This window comes from Bombus fervidus, chromosome 8 (genome assembly GCF_041682495.2).
Source record: "Bombus fervidus isolate BK054 chromosome 8, iyBomFerv1, whole genome shotgun sequence".
In the NCBI taxonomy this organism is placed as follows: Eukaryota; Metazoa; Arthropoda; class Insecta; order Hymenoptera; family Apidae; genus Bombus; species Bombus fervidus.
Genome location: NC_091524.1, coordinates 474,049 through 489,597, shown reverse-complemented (window position 1 = coordinate 489,597; position 15,549 = coordinate 474,049). Strand labels below are relative to the sequence as shown.

At 31.9% G+C, this 15,549-nt stretch overlaps 1 protein-coding gene across 3 annotated transcripts in view; it reads right to left on the bottom strand.

Moving 5' to 3' along the window:
- Window positions 1-742: 742 nt before the first annotated feature.
- The window catches only part of Pvr (PDGF- and VEGF-receptor related), a 62,602-nt gene continuing 47,795 nt past the window's right edge, over window positions 743-15,549 (bottom strand). The window contains exons 18-24 of one of the 3 annotated variants that reach the window (XM_072009075.1): window positions 11,781-12,005; window positions 10,557-10,725; window positions 7,922-8,192; window positions 6,399-6,730; window positions 3,371-3,476; window positions 1,268-1,881; window positions 743-1,119 (exon numbers count right to left, since the gene is read on the bottom strand). In XM_072009075.1, coding sequence (XP_071865176.1) covers window positions 1,065-1,119; window positions 1,268-1,881; window positions 3,371-3,476; window positions 6,399-6,730; window positions 7,922-8,192; window positions 10,557-10,725; window positions 11,781-12,005 — 1,772 coding nt within the window. In that variant the 3' untranslated portion in view covers window positions 743-1,064. Of the gene's footprint in view, window positions 1,882-3,370; window positions 3,477-6,398; window positions 6,731-7,921; window positions 8,193-10,556; window positions 10,726-11,780; window positions 12,006-15,549 lie in introns of all 3 variants that reach the window. The other 2 variants (XM_072009074.1, XM_072009076.1) reach the window with 2 other exon arrangements.

Here is a 15,549-nt window from a genome sequence, read left to right as displayed (position 1 = left end):
CCTTTAATATTATGCATTAATTTAATTTAATGCAATATTGGCCCATAATGAGTTAATATCTTATGTCAATGTATCACTTAGACAACAGTAAATGAAAGTGCTTGAAATATTCAATAGAATATTTCTCAAGGTCTGTAAACTAGTAGGTTTATCAGTGATTCTTAAGACTATATCCTATTCCTAAGACTATATCCTTAAGACTGGCTTTCATATACTACCAAAATTTCCAAGGCCTTCAAACAAGACTGATTAAAACTGAAGCAACTTCAGCAATTGTTGTTGCTCATTGTTCTGAACCTTGATTATTTGCTTGCTAAGCAATTGCTTTAACACTTTAACCAATACTTTTCAAAACTCCTAATAATGAATATGATTACTGCCCAGTAACAGTTGCCAGTAACAAAAGTTACTGCTTATTGTCTGTTGTTGTCTGAAATGGTAAAATTAAAAAAAGAGAAAAAGAAGCAATATACAGCAGCACTTTACAACAGAAAGAAGTGTTCATTTAGTATATACACTTTTTCAATTGTTTTATGACATATTTGTATGTGGACAACTAGAAGTAAATTTCACTTTAAAACTAAAACTTATATACTTCTCTGATTATGTTGCTTTAGTGTACACAGAATGTTTCTACAAGTTGATATTTATTGAATACTGTTTGGAACATGCAGCAACAACAGGCAATAGAACTTCTCTTTGTTGTTTTAACAAGGACATAGTTTAAGATTTAAATCATGTTCAAAGTGATTCAATTTTCTTGTCACATTTATTGGCTACAAAAAAAGTATTTGCACATACCCTTACATACCCAACGAAGCATTTTTTAAATCAAGTCCTATACATTTCGTTTTCATATTATTAAATTTTTACAATCACATAAAAGTGCATATGTACTATTAAATGACACAAAATTTTATATACTTGGGCCTAACTAATTAATAAACTAATAAATATGTACAGTAGTGTATAAATACTTTTTGTAGTCACTGTATACAGATTCTAATTACTTCAAAGTGTATCAGATCCTATCGGTAGGAGACAGTAAAAAGATGTATTATTGTTCATTTTTCTCCATTTACCATATCCATATCCACATGTCTATCCATGAAAGCCCGCCTGAAATAGACATTCCCTTCAGTTAATCATCATTATAGAACAATTGTCAAATTTTGTTCATGCACAGGTTCAGACTTTCATCTGATCTCTTTCGCAATTAGCCATCACCACGTAACTAGGATTGCTAAAACTGGCTGGCATGTCTAACCTTAAGTCATTCTTCTGCTTCGGCATGTTTACGTAATTGCCCTGTGTCCTAATGATGGCTGGTATAAAATCCTTCTTTGATAACGTATTTCCAGTATTTAATATGTCAATGTCGTCAGAATCCTTCTCATTCTTTTCATTTTTCTCGTTCAAATCTATCAACTGAACATTTCGTGGAGTATTACAATATGCGAAATCCCTATTGATGGGCTGATGATCTATTTGTTGATTCTTCATTGTCTCTTGCTGTCGGACGAACTCTGCTCGCCGCGCGTGTACGTTAATTGGTTGCAGATAAGGATCCTCTTCTTCTGGTTTCTTTAACATTGGTGACAATTCTACAGCGTCTTCTGAATCGGAAGTGACCGGAAATTTAAAATGCGTTCTCTCTTGATTAGGTCTAGGACTGAATATTTCTGAATCGTACCCACTCTGGCTAGTGGGACTCATGCACAGGTACGTTGTGTTTGAAGCGGGCAAGTTTGAATAATCGTGGATGGGAGAAGAGAGTGCTGCGTGATCAGGTGCGGAGAGCATAGTTAGATAGTCGCTCCGACCACCTTCCAGTAGCGTCGTATTCATGTCCATGTAAGGATCGTTTAGACTGATGTAATGCTGCGAATCAGATAGATATTTAATGTATTATAATTAGATTATAACGACGTGCAAAATGCTATGAAATATAATTAAATGTTATTGAAATATTAATGAAATTTAATTAAATGTTATGGAAGATAGTAATTTTATTGTATAGTAGATTTAGTAAAATTCCGGCGCACTAAATATAGATTCAATTCAATTTTAATACAATTTTAATATGTTATGTAAAATAATACATTTTATTAATCTTGTGAAGAACAGCATGTTTCAGTTTAGAAGTAAAGAAACACATTTGAGATATTGAGATCAAAAATAATTTAAACTAAAATATTTTCTGGATGAATATAGTATTCCAATAAACTAAATTAATTACACGAAAGTGGAGGAATTTATTTTGCCCGAATTAAATTCATATAATATAATGTAATTCATTAAATAAGGGTTAGATTTAAGTTAGTTCATTTTTGCTTTTAATGCGTTTCACCACTTCTTACGAATTTGACCTTCCGCCAACACAAAATTTAATATGAATGAAGGGCAAGGTAGGATCGTTTGAGTCAGTATCACATTTGAGTGAAGCTATAATACAATTTGCTTTATAATTCATCAAATTCGGTCATGGATAATTTTTGAGTGATTTACATTTGAAAGCAAACTGTTTAACTTGTTGGTGGTGTAATTAATGGTGTGAGTGGTGTGAAATATATCGAGTATTTATATTGATAGTTCGACGGCCATAGTTTTCTACAAAAATATATATTCATAAAAAACTAAGAAGTTTGTTAATCAATGTTAAAATTCTTAGATGTAATTATTATTATAATTTAGTAAAGTGTGTGCATTACTTTATTTCTAGAAGTTATATTGTTATTTATTTTATTAGTTCTTATATAATATAATATCCTTTCTGATTCAAATAACTGTATCATAGACTTGAGTCACTTTATCATCTTTAATATTTTTTCTTGTTAAGCCTGAAAACATACAGACTTATATAGTCTTGTAATAAAATTTTAATTCCTCACAAGTATGTATTTTACACATATTAGTGATGTGTATTTTACACATATAGAAATTTAATTATTCTACGTATAGTTCAAGGTTGAATTTTAAAATATTCAAGCTTGTATCTCAAATAATCGTACCTTACCCAACTTATTTTGTCACAAAGTACAGCATATTTAGATTGCAGTGAAAATTAACATATTTAAGACACAAAGTAGATATATTTTTGTATAAAACAAGTATTGTTATTATTGTAAAAGTAAAGGTAAGTATAGTAAAGTTACGTTATTATTTTGTATGCTTCTTTTCATAATTAACTTTCCAAATATAATAGTTTTCACAATGAAAGATGAAACATAAATATTTTTCATATCAGTGAAGACAATAATTTTCCATATATGTTATACAGAGTGGCCATAAATGCACGTAGGATTTTAGAATTTAAATTTTAAAGTAAATAGATTGGCAGATATCAAGAAACTGTTAACATCAAACTCACCGCTTTTACGCTTTCTTCTAATAATTCGCCAATACCCTGTACCAATTCTATGAAACTCGGACGTAGGGTAGGCTTAGCTTTCCAACATTTCAGCATTATGTCATATCTGTAATATATTCACAATATTGAGTTGTAATATTATAATACATACAGGATGTAAAGATATACGAGAGTAAAATGGTTTCTTTTCTTTTTGAGAAAAAGAATTTTTATAGCCTCAGGTTAATTAAAAAATAAGAAAAAATATTACTTGTTTTATCCATTATATATGTTAATAATAACGTATTACAAAAATGATACATGATGTCTCAGGCTATTTTGTGTCAAACGGTGTTGTGTATACGTTATAGACAGTGATATCCACAAGAAAGTTTAAAGAGTAAGCTGGGATAAAACATTGTAATTTTATAAAACTGAACTGTGATTAACAAGAAAAATGAATGTATAATATAAACGTGTATCTTGAAATAGACAAATGTACAGAAAAGATGTTTAATATAAATTTTAGTTATACTCATATACAAGTATCAGTTTTAAACTTTCTTCTGTCCACCACTATATGTAGATACATGTAGGTAAAATATGAAAAAAGTGTGCAAAATTTACAAAGTCATATGCTGATTGTATTATATTTACTAGTGTGATTCAGTAGCTTGTGACTGTTGCGGACTAATTAAAATATTAAGATATTTCGTAGTTAAAATATTTCTTTTCGTTTTCTTAAGTTTTTTCCCAAAAAGCACTAACATAATAAAAAAAACTTGAGACACATATACATATATGTATATGTGTGTACATAATATAATCTTGTAACAGAATTACTGAAAATATCCGATATGTACATACACGTTCAAATACATCAATAATTCTGTTACAAAGCGATTATCTGTTATTTTTAATGATATTATGATATGCGGAAACGCTTAAGGAATGAATTATTTTGTTCCGAGAGACACATATTATGATACAATTTTCTTCATGGCCATATTTTTCGAGATTTAGATGTTTCCGTAATTTTTTAACATGGAACCTTATATCTTTCTATATATTAGTCGATGCGTATTTTTTACTCCCTATAAAAAAATGTAAAGGTATTCGTATACGAAAATATTTAGTTTAAAAAATATTTCAGTTTTAATTTCACCAAAATAAGAGGCAAGTAAAACAAACGCAAGGGCACTGTTCTCTCCTTCCGCATGCTATTGAAACCATCGACACAGATTTCGCAGACACTGTTTTCACCGATAACACTCTTAACTGGCTGACAGTATTAGCACAAGGAAATAAGAAAGGATTTTTACTTATGTAGGAATAATTATTCAAGTAGTTAATGATTGCCGGCCGCTTTACAGTGCTGTGACAGTCGGATTAATAATGTCCAAACCTAATACAGACCATGGATTTGATATTGATTTGCGTTGAAATTTCATACAAACTTAGCGTAAATTAATTGAAATCAAACTTATAATAATAACTTATTTAATTGTTAGCCAGCTTGTACTGCATACTGAGCTTGGGTTAATTCTTTTTAATCCGACCACCGTAAGGCAACCGACCATCAAATATCTGCGACAGTCAATTTACACAAGTAAAAATTCTTTCTTATTTCTCTATACTAAATATTGCCAAAGCTATTATCAGTGAGATCTTGTGTCAGAGAATTGTCGATGAAAACAGTTTCAGGGTTTTTAATGAGACCTGTCTTCTCTTCTCCATATGCAAAGTTTTATAAAAATAAAACTAAGAATTATTTTAAATCAAGCATTTTGGGATTCAAATATCTACCTAGTTCAAATCTATAAATACAAATTATTCGTACACTAAATGTAGAAAAATATAATTTAGATAAGCAGTTTATAGTTTCGGGGGACGGGGGGGGGGGGGCACAGTCTGGTGTAAGTGCTTTTTTTCGAGACGGACACGTTATATGAAGGTGACATACATTTTTTAAAATACAATTATAGATATTTTAATGCATTGATTGACACAGATCGTTATTCTCTACAAAAGAGTATCAACCGATTTATATCCCAAAACCACTAGTCTAGCAGATATTTTAATTTTAATTTGTCAAATTTAATGTATGGAACATAAAAGTGTTCATTTTATGTGAACATAAAAGTCTGATATTTATATTGTCTTTCATAAAATGCGTTGATTAATGAACACAACCATCGTTATATAACACGAGCGATTACAAAGCTACATAAAATATTGCAAAGATGCACCATGAAATATCTATACAAGCTTGGGTAGGTATGTAAATTATCTTATCGTTTGGGGACTACATACATTGTCAGAAAACAATTTGATAGATTGGATTGTCTCTATGCGATTCTTTGATCAAATGGAACGAAAATGATCCATTTTTGAGGTGAATAGTCAGAGGCAAAGAAAAGTGAATCTTTTATAATATTATGGTAAAAAAGTCATCATGGTCAATGGACAAACAAGGTGAACCACCATTATCGAGTTCAAAAGTAGATCTTCATCCGGAAAGGGTTATGCTGCACGCATGGTAGGGTTACAAAGGAATTCTGTATTACGAGCTCCTTTCAAAAAATCAAACAATTAATTCGTATGTATACAGCTCGCAGTTGAAGTGATAGAAAGCAACAATTGAAAAGAAGTATCCAGAATTGGTTAAGGTAGTCATCTTAAGACAATGCAAAACCGCATGTCTTTGGCTAGTAGGCAGAAATTGATACAGTTCGGGTGGGTTGTCTTGTCGCACCCTCCAATTTCCATTTATTCCAGTCTCTACAAAACTTCCTTAACGATTAATTCTTAAATATCCAATTTCTTGGAAGACTAAAAGGAGTAAATAAAATAATCTTTTAGTCAAAGATCTGCAAAATTTTATAACAATGGTATAATAAAGCTATTTAAAAGATGGCGAAAGGTTTATATCAAAAATGAAGAATACCTTACTGGATAAAGTTACATTGGAAAAAAAGAGAATCGTCTTGTAACTTGACTTTGAAAAAACGACACGAACTTTTCACTCAATCCAATAAATTAAACTCACATTTCAGAAGTAGCATATTCCGGTTGTTCCAATCTGTATCCCTCAATCAGTTTCTGATATTGTTTCTCAGCTTCCATTCCGGGATAAGGTGTCTTAGCCAATGTAAAGAACTCCCATAGAACTATACCAAATGACCAGATATCCGATTGCGTTGAGAAAATTCGATCTCTAATCGATTCAATGGCCATCCATTTTATAGGTAACAATCCACCTCCTTTCTTTTTATAATTATTATCCTTGTACATAGTTTTTGCTAGGCCGAAATCACAGATTTTCACTACGTTGTTTTCGGCTAATAAGATATTTCTCGCGGCCAAATCACCGTGTAACACCTACAAATGATTATTAAATTAGATTACAAGCAAATGATTTTGTTTATATTTTTCATTTATTGATATTCATAATTTAATTAGCGAATTAATGAGGTTATTGTCTTCCCCATTTCATACTACTTTTATATTGCGCTTTGAAAATTTTTCTATTATTTTTGATAGCTTAGAATTTATTTCATTAGACATATTTTTTAGTTATCATGATATACTTCAAGTTTCATTTCGCATCCATTTACATAACACGTGCGGGAACGGAAAATTACCACACTAGTTACATGTAAACTTATTACCACTATCATACATCGACATCCATCATCTAATCTATGAACTGCTTCTAGAACTAGAGTTACATAGATCATGTTTGTTGAAAATGGGTGACCTTGAACATCTGAATTCTATATATGTACATACATAGATTATAGACAAGATTTTGGTTGCGGTCTCTTATGGAGGATGGTGCCTACGTTCGATGTTGTGACCGGGTCTTTGTATCCTGACTATGAGGAGTGATGTGTTATTACTCTCGTTTATTTGATATTGTTGTGGTCGGTATTTGTGATCGCATCAAGATACGAAGATCCAGATACATCGAGCGTTAATAATAAGTGGTCGTTAATAAATTTTAAATTACAACAGAGAAGAACATGTTTAATACGTTAAAAATGAAATGTAGAGAACGGAGTAGAAAAGAGCCATGATGTTTATAAAAATGCGAATAATAACATTGTGCATAATTATCTTTCAGGTAAGCACCTTCCACCACAAGGGACCACAACCGAATTCGTTCTGTGTTCTTGTCTGTAATCTATGTATGTACATATATAAAATTCAGATGCTCAGAGTCAATCCTTTTCAATAAACGACGTGATCTATGTAACCCTAGTTCTAGAAGCAGCTCGTAAATTAGATGGTGGATGTCGATATATAATAATGATAGTAAGCTTACATGTACTGGTTACAATGTGTTGTTATTGTCCAAGTTCTCGTATTTGAGAGTTCCAAATTAAGTGAATGGCGCTGTAGATAATTCTTACATACAAATATTTTCCAGTTAATCTTGGTCTAATCCATTTAGTTTACATTTTCCTATAATTATGACGTAAATTATAATCCTTTGAGATTTACCCTTTATTATTTTATATACATAGCAAATTAAACAAGTAAAAAAGAAGAGAAATTATTGAAATGAACCTTTCTTTGGCTAAGATATTCCATTCCTCGCGCTACTTGGAACGCCCAGGATAACAAATCCTGCGTGCAGATTGGCTTCAAATTGTGATCTTTGTAATCACCGCGATAATTAGATCTCCATCCCGGTTGAGAGGAATTATTACTAAGAACACAGCCATCTGGTGACATACTAATTCCTTGAGAATCCGTAGTAGAGATTTGATATGTTGCCGATTCGGTGGCTGAATCTTCGCTACGACTGCGAGAAAATGACAATGCCACGTATTTTATCCTGTCGTATGAACAAAAGAGAACACGAATTTGTTAACACCGTAACCCCATGCACAGCATCAGTAGTTTTATATTATAATAGCAGAGTTATGGATCAAGGGTGGAAAGAAGCAAAAATGTGTAATAGTTTGCTAATTGTGTGTAGCAATAAGTTAAAAAACATGGGACATACAAGAACAGTAAAGCTTCCTATATCCAAACTATAGTACTATAGTTTAGGTAATTATATAGAATAAAATACACCTCACCGATTCCATTGACTTTGAAATATGTTGTTGAGGACAAATTCTGACTTTTTTCCATATATATATAATCGTCGCTCGGCTATAGTTTGCGAGATATTCGCCAAAGGACTTAAATGAAAAGGTAATCATATTGTTGTATAGCTCAATTTAATCCTAATTCATTGATAGTAATTAGTTTTAAGTAAAGAAGATATAAAGAAAATGAAACAGAGGAGAAAAATATGTATATATCAAATGTATAAATCGATTGAGTTACAGTCGAATTGGCGGCTCCTTCTTCTCTTCACCCATTCAGTAAAGCGGTAGGAGGAAAAAGCTCTTTCCATAGCTTCTTCACTCTGATGAACTATACAACTGCACAAGTGTACTATCAACAGGCTAGTCGCCATTATACACATGTATATATAGGGTCCGGCCGAATAACACGTAAAAGTGGGCACGTCGTGATTCCTTATAGAAAAATAAAAAAATAATATAAAATAAAATTTTCTCATTTTCGGCTTAATTTTTGATAAAATCGAGTTTGAGAATTTATCAAGTACACTGAACATGGCTAATTACCGACTAGATAACCTAACTTCCATTTAGTACTTACATGCGTACGATTTATTTTTTCGGAAATAAAGCGTCTTGAGAGAAAATTTTATTCTGCATTTTCGACTTATTTTCATACGTAGAATGACCTCCTGTCGATTATTTACTCCTGCCTAGTTTGGAACTAGCCATATTCAAGTATACTTGATCAATTTTCAAACTCGATTTTCTCGTAAACTAACCCGAGAATAAAAAAGTTTTATTTTATATTTTTTAATCGATTGATATAGAAGGTTTACTTTATTCTGATTTTCAAAACGGTAAAACATGCAATAATTCATCGAAAAGCGTTATTGAAAAATTCCTTATAGAACAAAAATCTTTTAAAATTGTTAAATAATATTTATAGTGTGAAACGTAAGTTGTTTTATAACTTGAAAACTTAGCGGCGGTGATATGTATGAGGAAAAATTATTCAGAATGTCAATTTGAACAACATATTTAAAAATCACCGAAATCGGCGAGTCAATACTCTAATCTACATAATTATTCAACTCCATTTATACGAACTTGATTTATATGAACGGAATTTTACTTATTGTCTTTTTAATTTAACTCTGAATTTCTATTAACTGAACAATTGTCCAGTTATATGAAGATCTGAAACGTATTTGTGTCTACTTATATTTATATTTAGACAAATGATTTCTGTCGACGTTTTGGCAATCCGACGAATTCAAAGTTGCATTGATGCAAATAGCCACCACTTCGGACATCTCTTATTATGCTGCAAGATTTGTTGCTTATTTTCTATTTATTATCAAATGACCTTGCATTGAAGCTCGTTGAGATCGTAATTAAAATAAACATTCTCTATTTTGCTAGGAATAAAAAGCTATAGCAAATAATTTAAAAAGTGGAAATGGTTTTGAAATGCTCGAAAACCCTCAACCTACAAAAATATCATTACCGTCATACTATAGCAACCTCTGTAGCGTTAAACTATTGTAAAAATGTTACTCCATATCTATAGAAAGAACAGAGATATTTACAGTGATCAGAGTTATTAACTTAGTCAGTATTGTGTGAAGTATGTAGTATAGCTACTTTGGATATTCCATATCTTTCTACATATTGTGTTTATGCTATAGTCTAGATTTCTTATAAGTGCATCCACATCCGCAATCTAATTATTAGTAAAAGTTCTATTCCAGCGAAAGAATGTTCGAACAATAGGAAACTCTAATATTATGGTATTCGACTGAAGATTTGGGATACGAGAGGTTTTACTGTATGATTTTTTCGTTTTCAAATATTCTAATGTTAAGCACAATGTTGCATTCTGAGATTAAAATATTTATAGAATACTGCTAATAGTTTGTTAGAATATTAATATACAATGTGGGAGTTGGTTATTTTATACATATAGATTTTAATTGTACACATTTTCATTTTCGCGAGCTGCATTCAATCGATCATTTAATTGTGTAATGGAATAAAGTAAGCAATTATCAACAAGTATATTAATAAATAGGGATATTATTATGATATGAGTTTTTATGTGGAAGTGAAAACCAAAAGCAAACCTGTTGTTGCTGCTAACACTAACAGATCTAGTTAAAAGATCTAAACCGATAGTAGGATCGAATTTGTCAGTTGCAGGATCAATTTGGTTGATGAAATCAGCCCTGTGCCGCAGCAAATAATTGTGCAAATTTCCAAATCGGCAATATTCTACGATCACTAATAATTCACCTATTAAAAGAACGTTAGAAAACTATCAAGATTAAAGTTTAAACTCCACCTAAAAAATATTAGTTTTTGGCAAATTATTAGGTTAATATTATTTTTAAAAAATGAAACTTCATTCGAAAGAATTCAAATTTCATTTCAAATATTATAGTTAAAAAATTCAAATTTTTGAAAAAAAGTTTCATGTATTTTAACCAAAATTTAATAGTTAAATAAAATTAAATTATTAATAATCAAATATACAAATTTATTTATTATTTGCTAATATTAAATTCATATTTAAGAATTGATTTTCACTTAGAATGAATATATCGTAAAGACATAAAGAGTATTTAAAACATTAAATATTCAAAGAACATTATTCAAGTGATGATAGAATCGCTTAGATTTTTAGGTATGGTTTAAAAAGATATAACACAAATTTTACAAAAATAATGAAGGAAAATGCTATTAAGTTTAAGAACTAGATCTATTTACGTGAAAAACGGTCAGCAAGCTCCAGATAGAGATTTTTGTGATTTTATCTATTAAAATATCTTTAAATTAATATTAAATTAATACAAAGAGTTTCTGTTCCTGCGATTGTGATGTGTCGATACGTATAATTCCATTCATAAGCATTAAGACACTTGCAAAGAAACAAGGTATTTAAACCTGACAAATTATTAGGTTGATATTTCTCAAAAATGAGACCAGTCGAAAAAATTTTATTCTATATTTTTAACTTATTTTCAAATCTAGAATAATCCCCTTGATTATCTTCTCAAGCTAGGAATTAGGCAAATTTATACTGTATATTTGATAAGTTTTTAAACTCGGTTTACTCAAAAAATTGTGCTACAATTCTTGATTTTCCTCTTATTTTGAGTCATAGAATTTATTGAATAATTTAAGGCCACAGGGTATAAAGCCTTTTTAAGCGATTTTATAATCACGTTAAACGTGGTAGCAACTTTTTGATTCAACTTTATTTGTTATGCAAGTACTGCGTTATACGGATGCTATACGTATTACTGTAGTGTTCCTTGTAAGTCCTAGATCTATTATAAGATACGTACGTTTAGAAATGTTTTTCGTGCAAGCACCGAGAAGATTAACGACGTTCAAGTGCTTTCCAAGGTGCACCATAATTTTCAACTCACTGGCAAGTGCACGAACACAAGTTGGAACTGTTGTTCGCCGAACCATTTTTACAGCCACAGTCGTTATCGGTTCGTTCTCGCAAATTCCTTCTGCTTCCGCTTTCATAACAACGCCAAAAGCCCCGCTTCCTAATTGTTTCCCTGTTAAACGTTTTGCGTAATCAAGGTATGTACGTACCATCAAATTTTATTTCGCTATAAAAGTAATATAATTAATACCTACAACTTTGTATCTTATTTGACATAATCTTGTTTAAATTGGAAAAGCATTATAATGCTAATCATGGTTGGACACTCTTTATTTGAGATAGAAATAATGAATGAAATCTTATTTGAAAAATTAATTATTTTCATATGATTTATTTGCCAAATATTTGATTATTACGAATAATAATAATAGATCGAATAATTATTCATAATAAAATAACAGATTTATTCGAAGATGAACTTACTTTCAAATCAATTACAATCTCATTCGAAAAATAAAATATTTCCAAATATGTTTGCTAATTATTTGATTATTTTACATAACAATACGAGATAGAGGATAACGAACAATTATTTTTCGTGTATAATAAATATATTAATGAAGTATTCATCGTCGAAACAGATAGATATTGAAACACTGACAGATCAAGCAGTGCGAGATTTACACAATTTGAGAAAAAGCATCAGAATTTTTCAATAGAAAGAATTTTTTGAACAAGAAAATTAAAAGACCATTTCTAAAATAAGAAAACAATACCAGTAATTTAATTTCATGTAACCATACAATACAGTTCTGCCCGAGCAGTTGAGCTAAGCGGACGTGTGAATCAGTGCTTCCGTAAGTGTGACAAGTGGGGAAAACAATGCAACAAATACCACCTATTAGGCTATTAAACAACGGCGAAACATATGTCATAAACAGAGCTGTAAATACAACAAACCCAAACCCAAAGAGCATGATTGCTCAGTTATAAAGGAAACAGAAATAGAAACTACACAAATGAATGACAAGAGGAATAACATCAACATCGATCTACCACACCAGAATGAAAGCTGGAAGGTTGTAACTCCTAGCAAAAAACGAAAAATAACATCAAACACAAATGTTAGGAGGGCTGTAGAAACAGAAAGGCAACAATGGCTCCAAGAAATTCCACTCCAAAACTCCTTCAGCGCACTGTCACAAGAGAAGGAATCAGACCCAACTGAAAAACCAAAAACACACAACGCCAAACCACCACCAATCTACATAGATGCCCAGATAATAGACCCCCTCATCGAACTGCTAAACATCACGGCAGGCAAAGAAAATTACAGCCTTAAACAACTAAAAGTGTACCAGGTAAAAGTGCTGACCAACACCCCAGAAACCTACAGAAAAGTGGTAAAAGTGCTAAAAGAAAAAAACGCCGGGAACCATACTTACCGGCTTAAAACTGATAAAAGTTACAAAGCAGTAATCAGAGGATTACACCCAAAGACAAATACAAGTAACATATGTGAGGAACTAGCCAAAATCGGACACCAGGTAAGATCAATAAATAACATAACCAGATATGATACGAAACAACCACTACCGCCATTTCTAATAGAACTTGAATCTAAAAACAACAACAAGGAAATTTTCGAAATTAAAAAAGTTCTAAACACAATAATTACAGTCGAACCACCCAGACACAAAAAAGACATACCACAATGTATACGGTGTCAACAATATGGACATACAAAAAACTACTGCAACAGAAACCCGGTGTGTGTCAAATGCGTAAAAAGGCATCTAACAATGAACTGCCCATACAAGGAAAAAATAAACGATGTAAAGTGCTACAATTGCAGTGGAAACCACCCAGCTACCTACAAAGGCTGTACAGTCAGAAAACAACTTCAACGCAAACTCTATCTGCCGATTCGAAGCAGGACATACAATAACTATCACACACAACAGGACAGCGCAGAAACTGAGACATCAACAAACGTACAGCACGTAATGAATATCAACCACAATAATACCAACACCTCTGGTAGCCGAAACTACGCGCAAGTAACCAAACAAACCACACCCTTAGACAACCAAAGCCAGAACAATAACATCAATGACGCTACAGAAATCAAAGAACTACTAAAGCAATCCATCAAAAACACTGAAATGCTAACAAAAATGATAAGGGAACAAAATGCAGTTCTCAGACAGCAAACGTAACAAATCACAACCATGTTACAACTTCTTACAAACATGTTAAGCAAAAAATAAAACATGGACATGCTTAAAATAGCAGCCTGGAACTCTAACGGCCTACAACAAAGGGCCCTAGAAACCAAAACATTCCTGTATCACAACAATATCGACATATTACTCGTATCAGAAATGCACTTCACCACAAAAAGTTACATAAAAATACCTTACTACACCATATATGATACCAAGCATCCCTCAGGAAAAGCACACGGAGGGACCGCGGTAATAATAAGAAACGACATTAAGCACCACCTACACAGCTAAGTTAGTAAGGAATATTTACAGGCAACCACCGTTATTGTACAATCTAGCAGCAACCATTTAAGTTGTCAGCAGTACCATGTATGTACCACCGAGACACAAAATTACAGCACAAATGTGGGAAGAGTACTTTCAACAATTAGGCAACAAGTATATCGTAGCAGGAGACTATAGCTCAAAGCACACACTATGGGGATCAAGAATCACTACACCTCGAGGTAGAGTCCTGGAAAAATACGTTTAAAAAAATAACCTCAATCTATTATCCACAGGAAGACCGACATACTGGCCGACAGACCCGAGCAAAATCCCTGACCTACTTGATTTTGCAGTTACAAAGGAACTAAATGGAAATAAAATAAATATAGCATCCAGCCTCGAGATTAGCTCCGACCATACACCCATAATAATTACATACATAAACAAGCCAATACTTTGCAACAACTCAGAGACACTATGCAATAAATCCACCAAATGGCAAACATTCAAAGAAATAATCGAGAGCAAAGTCAACTGCAACATCCCACTGAAAACACCTGAACACATCGAACAAGCAGTAACAACACTTACAGAAACTATACAAGAAGCACCAAGGGCAACCACTTTACCTGAATCAACCATTAGACAAACAAAAATAATTCCGCCAGATATCCTCGAAAAAATTAGAGAAAAAAGAAAAGCGAAAGCAAAATGGCAAAAACATAGAACAAAAGAAAAGAAAAAACACCTAAACAAACTTGCAAAAGAAATAAAAACAAAATAAAAGAACACAATAACAACGAGTTCACAAAGTTCATAGAGTCACTATCTACACACGAGAGCTACAACTACTCGCTATGGAAAACCACCAAAAAAAAATAAAGAAGACAATAAAATTAGCCCCAGCAATCGGAAAAGCAGACAACACATGCTCAACGAAGAGCAAGCTGAAGAATTTTCCAAACACCTATGCAACACATTTACACCACATAACATCAATAACGGCAACCTCAATTGTCATATGGACGAGAATGCGCCAACCACTAGTTCCGCAACTGACAGGTAATACACTATACCTAAAACAACAGCACAAGAAATTAGAAACATAATCGAAAAAACAAAAACCAATAAAACACCAGGAATCGATCTAATCAATGGTAAAATCTTGAAAAACCTTCCTCCAAAAGCGATACGACTAATAACCATAATTTACAATGCAAT